The 7,774-nt window shown below is 41.8% G+C and overlaps 1 protein-coding gene across 1 annotated transcript; it reads left to right on the forward strand.

Moving 5' to 3' along the window:
- The first annotated feature begins 1,063 nt into the window (after window positions 1-1,063).
- ccn3.L (cellular communication network factor 3 L homeolog) lies at window positions 1,064-7,505 on the forward strand. The gene is given in 5 exon segments (NM_001085658.1): window positions 1,064-1,160; window positions 2,835-3,054; window positions 4,414-4,665; window positions 5,463-5,677; window positions 6,213-7,505. Coding segments are annotated over 5 exon segments (1,032 nt in total). The 5' UTR covers window positions 1,064-1,115; the 3' UTR covers window positions 6,513-7,505.
- Window positions 7,506-7,774: the final 269 nt, after the last annotated feature.

A 7,774-nucleotide genomic window follows, 5' to 3' on the forward strand; every position in this document is an offset into this window, starting at 1 on the left:
ACAGGACAGTCGAATTTGACAGCTTAGTCTGCAGTCCCGGATTCTTATTTAAATGACCCAGATGAGATGCAATGTTTCTGAAACTTAATTAAATAAGAGGCTTTTGGCAGAGTCCCCAGATTACTCAGTACCTGCACTTAGATGCAGTTGTAACTAATAAAATACGCAGGTCTCTTTGGGAAGCAGAGACTTATTGCACTGCTTAAAGTGCAATTTACCTTCATTGGCAAAACTGGAATAACACAGAAAACATTGCCCTAAAACCCCCACAAATGTGTTCAAACATTCCATAACTTGCCAAATTTTGGATGTGGTATCAAAAATATCGAAATGCGGCAGATTTTTTTGCCCCTCTGTAAATTTCCCAAATATTGGGAGGTATGATATTCGCATGCTTCTATGTATGATACATTTAATTCTTTTGATGAATTATCCTTCTGTGGATGATCCAGCTCCAGGTGCCAATGTCAGTATCTTACCATGATCGACAGTTTTACTCAACTGACAGTTGCAGATCCGATGGCAGACAGGGTGTATATATACAGGGTCAGATTTCAATTTGGTACAGCTCTAGACCAGGCTGCCCACTCCCATACATACAATGTGGGCCACGTAGAGACAGATATTACCCTGCGGTTGGGCGGCATTTGCAGAGGAATAAATAAAGGTTACTGTAAGAGCTGGCGATGGAGCTGACATCAATGCACATCACTGCTGTGTATCCCCTTCAGACTTTGCTAGACGTCTGGGGCTGCACAGCACATTCCTCATACATTCATGAGTAATTGGTTTCTCTGACATAAAATGCTTTCATGATCACAGACAGAATTCCTCTGGATTTTTGGCTGAAATTGCTTTCCATGTAGCACATTGTACCACTGGTGTGGGTTACAGCGCCAGCTAGTGGCCACTCAGCACAATTACCTCTCCTATGGAAATACTGGGTCCATGGACACAACAAAAATGTAGTTAGTACCGCCCATTTCCGGAGCTTCCCCCAATGAAGTTGATGCTGAATTAGCAGCCAGTCTATATATGAGCAGGCAGAGCTCTAGAGTCTCAATCACTGTGTTACTAAGTGGAAGTGTCCTGCTTGTACCTCTGCACTGGCGATCATGACTCCCAACCTGGCTCTCTGCTTCATCCTCCTCATACAGCAAGTAAGTGCCCTTTATGTGTTATTGCTGCTTCTCTGTATATTCCTATCAAAGGAGATCTCAACCCAAACATATGTTTGTATGTTTATATCCTGTGCATTGCTGGTACTGACTGCTGAAACAAATAGCTAGAGTAAATATTAAATATTTGTAAAGTTATTTTGTTATTTGCTAAGTGAAACAATTTAGCGAGAGTAATTTTCTAACAGACATTAATTAAATATGTTCAGTGGTTGTAAAGTTATTTTTTTATTGTACATTACCCGTCAGGCTGTTTATATTCTCTGCATTGCTGGTACTGACTGCTAAAACAATTTAGCAAGAGTAATTTTCTAACAGACATTAATTAAATATTTTCAGTGGTTGTAAAGTTATTTTTTAATTGTACAGTACCTGTCAGGCTGTTTATATTCTCTGCATTGCTGGTACTGATTGCTGAAACAATTTAGCTAGAGCTAGCTGAACAGACATGGAGAACTGTGTAGTGTCAATTTTGCCGCTGTCGTTAAAGTGAATGGGCGTCCGAATAATGTTGACGCGCGATGGTTTTGACGCAAGCGACTTTTTTGACGCAGGCAAATTTTCGCAGGAAGTTTCACAAATGTATTCACCGGCGGCAAAATGCAAAAATTAATCGCGAATTCACGCCTGGCGAATTTATTCGCCCATCACTACTGATGGTAGCACGTATATATATATATTAACACACACTGCCCTGAAGGCTGCAGGCTCCCATGAAAGCGCAAGAGAAGGGCAATCAGGGAAAAGAACTTTCAAAAATAACTTCCTTTTCCTTTAAAATACGAGTAAACCTTAAAAATAAGTGAATGTAAAATTGATGAGGGTGCTATTCTATGCACTTTTGTAATGTACATTTTATTTTATTTTTTAATTCCAAGATACTTGTGGTTAGGAAAAAAAAATTAGAAACCTTTCTCAAATCAGAAGCAGAAGAACATCAGAGCAGCCTCTTTCTTTCACCTGACAACTTCCTTGCCTACTTGGTGGTCATAAAATGACCAGCAGGTGGCGCTGCTGTAACAAAATCCATTAATGTTAACAGTACATGTAACCTTTAATATCTTGGAATTAAAAAATAAATAAAAAATGAATGTAATGAATGCAAAAGTGCTTAGAATAGCACCCTCATCAATTTTATATTTACTTATTTTTAAGATTTACTTATCCTTTAAGACTAGGGATGCACTGAATCCAGGATTCAGTTCGGGATTAGGCCAGGATTTGGCCTTTTTCAGCAGGATTCGGATTCGGGATGGGGAGGGACATTGCGCAACTTTTTGTCACAAAACAAGGAAGTAAAAAATATTTCCCCTCCCCAGCCCTAATTTGCATATGCAAATAAGGGTTCGGATTCGGTTCGGTATTCGGCCGAATCTTTTGCAAAGGATTCGGGGGTTCAGCCAAATCCAAAATAGTGGATTCGGTGCATCCTTATTTAAGACCCATTGTGTGGTTATTTGTACTCTTGTAGTGTCTACAAAGTCATTTAGAATGTTTGCATTTCCCCTTTAAAGAACACAAAGCCAAGGCTGATTTTCACCCTGGCATGCTGGTGCCCAATCACACTTTATCGTATTCAATCACTGTCTGTATCAGAGCTTGAGAACCAGGGGTTAGCATATTATTTACATAGACATGTTTCCTGGAATTCTACAGGTGGCGTCTCAGAGATGCCCGTCCCAATGTGACCAGTGTCCCGAGGAACCACCCAGCTGTGCACCCTCTGTGCCACTTATACTGGATGGTTGTGCCTGCTGCCCGGTGTGTGCCAGACAAGAGGGAGAGAGCTGCTCTGAGCTGCACCCCTGCCAAGAGGACAAAGGACTTTACTGCGAATTCAATGCAGATCCCAGGACAGAGGCTGGCACCTGTATGGGTAAGCTCTGCACTGGGTGTGGCATGGGCAACAAGCCTAGGAAAAACTCTGCTGCTACTACTACAAGTATGAGACCTATTATCCAGAATGCTCGGGACCTGGGGTTTTTTGGATAACGATCTTTCCATAATTTGGCTCTTCATACCCTAAGTCTACTAGAAAATCATTTAAACATTAAATAAACCCAATAGGCTGGTTTTGCCTCCAATAAGGATTGATTATATCTTAGTTGGGATCAAGTATAAGCTACTGTTTTATTATTACAGAGAAAAAGGAAATCATTTGTAAAAATTCTGATTATTTGGATAAAAAGGAGTCTACGGGAGACATCCTTTCTGTAAATTGGAGCTCTCTGGATAATTTGTTTACAGATAACTGGTCCCATACCTATACTATGGCCAGGTTTATAAAGAGAATATATACCCAATATAAGGTTATCTTCCATGAATTTCTTCTTTACTGTAAAAGAACTGTACTCAGCTTATTCTAATCCTTCTCTGTATATTTACATTTATACATATGAGTGGAAGGGGAGCTGCCATACTGCTTCAAACAATACAGTTACGGATGGCAATGTAAGACTGCTCCTAGTGAACACACCCAAGAATAACTAAACCTTGGAAATCAGTGAATGTAAAATTGATGAGGGGGCTATTCTAAGCACTTTTGCCATGTACATTCATTATTTATGTATTTTAAATTCCAAGATATAAAAGGTGACATGTACTGTTAACATCAATGAATTTTGTTATAACAGCGCCACCTGCTGGTCATTTTCTGACCAGTCTCACCACCAAGGAAGGAAGTTGTCAGGAGAAAGAAAGAGGCTTTCTAGTTAGGAAAAAAATTACAAACCTTTCTCAAATCTTTCCTAATCAGAAGAACATCAGAGCAGCCTCTTTCTTTCTCCTGACAACTTCCTTGACTACTTGGTGGTCAGACTGGTCAGAAAATGACCAGCAGGTGGTGCTGTTGTAACAAAATTCATTGATGTTAACAGTACATGTAACCTTTAATATCTTGGCATTTAAAATAAATAAATAATACATGTACATGACAAAAGTGCTCAGAATAGCACCCTCATCAATTTTACATTCACTTATTTTTAAGGTTTGCTTATCCTTTACATGTAAAGTAGAGAGGAATTCTCTATCCATCCTACTTGGCAGGGTAAAATAGCAACATGGAAGAAATCCAGCAGCTATGGAAAGTGTCTATTTCTGGCTAAAACGATGACTTTTGTTAAGGCATGGGGAATGAGTGAAGCTTGTGTTTTAGGATTAGTTTGGAGGAGAATGTCTTTTGTGTTCCTATTTATCATCTGGGTAACGGGGCTTGTTTTTTCTGCTTCTAAATCAGCTCTGGAAGGCAACAGCTGCGTCTTTGATGGGGTGGTATATCGGAATAGAGAGAGCTTCCAGCCGAGCTGTAAATATCACTGCACTTGTCTGAATGGCCATATTGGCTGCGTGCCCCGCTGTAACCTTGACCTGCTGCTTCCCGGCCCAGACTGCCCTTTTCCAAGGAGGGTGAAGGTGCCCGGAGAGTGTTGTGAGAAGTGGGTTTGTGATTCCAAAGAGGAGATGGCGATTGGTGGCTTTGCCATGGCTGGTGAGTCTCTGATTTCTTTTATTTGTAACACACAAGAACAAGCGGTGATTGTCACTCTTTCCCAAATATGTGGGTCTGCCCCAGCCAAGGGCTTAAACCAGCATCGTTGTTATGAGTTAATGGGGATCATTACTGGTTAACAACTAAGGCACACAACCTTAGTACAAAAATGAGAGCAAAACTGCTCCAGTCATTAAGCGATTGAGACCAGGCTGGGGCAAAGAGTTCCTGGCATTTCAATTACATAGAGGCCCAAACAGTTCCCCCCCACTGAATAGTGACTTTCTATGGAAGTGATACCCAATCAGTGGCTCTGGAGCACCATGTTGCTCCTCAACCCATTGGATGTTGCTCCCAGTGGCCTCAAAGCAGGTGCTTATTTTTGAAATACTGGCTTGGTTGTATAAAAACCAGGTGTACTGCCAAACAGAGTCTCCTGTAGGCTGCCAGTCCACATAGGGGCTACCCTCCCAGCTCATATTTGGCACCCCAGGAACTTTTTGCATACTTGTGTTGCTCCCCTACTTCTTTTACATTTAAATGTGGCTTACAGGTAAAAATAAAGGTGGGGGGACCCTGTCCAATGGCCTAAACAGCCAATCAAATGGTCAGTCCATGGGAGGGGGCATTTTGCATTCCTACGCTTATATAACAAAAGAAAGGTTACAAGGTGCACAGCCAATTGAATGCTAATCTAATCAATCACCAAAATATATAAAAAATCTTTTCTCATTTCTATAAAAAGGCAAGTCACAATTACATTAATTAAACATTTGCATAAATCCATTATTATGCAGCTTACAGACCAGAAGCAACTCTTGGGATAGATGCCTCCGACACGAGCTTTGCGTGTATCGCCCAGACGACAGAATGGAGTGCTTGCTCCAAGACATGTGGAATGGGTGTCTCCTCTAGGGTGACCAACCGCAACGCTCGCTGTGAGATGCAGAAACAGATCCGCCTGTGCATGGTGAGGTCTTGTGAAGAGGAGCCTGGATGGCACGTTGAGAAGGTACAGAAGTCTATTGAGTCACCTAATGATCCCTTAGATGTTCCAAATATATTTGGAATCTGCATTTCTGTTATTTCATTTTTAATCTCTATTTAATTTTCCCTTGGCCTCACTTGTTGATCGCCGCATCATGTGATACCTACCCCATACTCTAATTACTCAGCAAGTCCAGTTGTTTTAGAATTACTTATATTAGATATACCATGACCTGGATGAATGAAAATCTTCATAGTCACCCCCAGGGGCAATCCTGGCCCCTCCGCCGCCTGAGGCAGCAGCAGTTGCTGCTGCCCCCCCTCCCCCGGAAATTCGGTCTTAAAGTACCAGGAGCAGCATTTTTGCCGCCCCTGGTACCTAGTGGGGCGATGCCGCCTGAGGCGACAGCCTCAACTCGCCTTATTGGCGAAGCACCCCTGGTCACCCGATAACCTCATTGGCCACTTCACCCTTGAGGACGTTTCATTGTACCCAGTTATTTACTTTAGAAGCCAAAGGAACTAATTATTAACGGACTCTTAATTTTGTGCAATTTCAGAAAGGGAAGAAATGCGTGCGAGTAAGAAAGACAACCAAACCCATCCACTTCCATTACAAGAACTGCACCAGCGTCCAGCCGTACAAACCCAAGTTCTGCGGTCAGTGTAGCGACGGGCGTTGCTGCACTCCTCACTCCACCAAGACCATGCACGTTGAGTTTGTGTGTCCTCAGAAACGGATCGTCAAGAAACCAGTCATGGTGATCAGTACTTGTGTCTGCCATTACAACTGCCCCCAGGACAGCAGTCTGCTTCAGGTGGAGAACGCGAGGTTTCCTGGGCTGAAAACCAATTTATAGGTTCTTTAAGAGTCTTGAAGACTATGGGTTGGGCCTTGATATTATAAAAACTTCTCCGAATGGGCAGGACCTTAAATCAGGTCTTTGACTGGTTTCTAACCAAACTGAGGAACAGAACTATTCTCCCACTGAGATGTTTCACACCCAGAACACTGAGAGGTATTGTATGTGTATATCCCCAAATCAATCCTCCTTTTGCTGATATACTCCACTGTGCCTCTGACTCGAGCAGAGCTGGGATCAGTTCTGATCAGGGTGTTATTAGTAAAGTGAAACAAACATTTTGCTTGGACCTTGATGGGACTGAACTTAGAACTTGCGTGTGGTTGGGAAATTGTAGACTAATCTCTACTGGAGGTCCGGCTGCTGTTCTGGCAGCCCTGCTGATTGTAACCATATAGCTATGCCGGCAGCTCCATGGCAAATAACTAGCTGTGCCGGCATCCCAGTCCCGTTGCATATAACTAGCTGTGCCGGCAGCCCTGCTGAATATAAATGCATTACTTTGCTGGTAACCCTGTTGCATATAGCTGTGTCGGCAGCCCCATTACACATAGGGGAGAGCACTGCTGATCTAAACTGCCAATGAAAATTGTAAATACTCTAATTTATAATCAATAACTATTCAATGCTTTATTTTTTTTGTATTGTGTTTTGCACGGCATTGCGTGTGGGTAAGAGTCTCATCTCATGCAGAAAAACATTCATATCGTTCCAAATGTGTGCACACCTGTTAAGCTGTAAAGGGGAACGTCTCTTTTTGCGTGATTTTTTTTTTTACTACCTACAATCAAATGTGTTTTGCATTCAGAACTTTTAAAAAATGTTATATTCATTTTTATTATATAACCCCCATAGCACTTTGTGATCTTGCTTGCTTTGCCATAGCTCATTTGGTTGGATGCAAATGCATTTTTGAACATATTCAGGGTATTGGCGGTTTTTACACTTCGTTAATAGTGATGGGCGAATTTATTCCGCCAGGCGAGAATTCGTGGCGAATTTGCGTGATTCGCCTTCGGCGAAAAAATTTGCGAAACGCCCACGTCGAAAAAAATTCGGAAAAAAACGAGATGCCCACTATATAATAATATAGTGAATTTAAACAACACCCCCACCTGCTGTTCATTAGGCCAACTACCTACAGTTACTTAGAAATTAATTGTGTGAGAAGAGGAAAGTCTTGTGATACATTGTGACATTTCACTGGCCGTTTCTAAGCGGAACAGCATCAAAAGACTTTTGTCTTCTCACAAAATAAA

This window comes from Xenopus laevis, chromosome 6L (assembly GCF_017654675.1).
Source record: "Xenopus laevis strain J_2021 chromosome 6L, Xenopus_laevis_v10.1, whole genome shotgun sequence".
Classification (NCBI taxonomy): Eukaryota; Metazoa; Chordata; class Amphibia; order Anura; family Pipidae; genus Xenopus; species Xenopus laevis.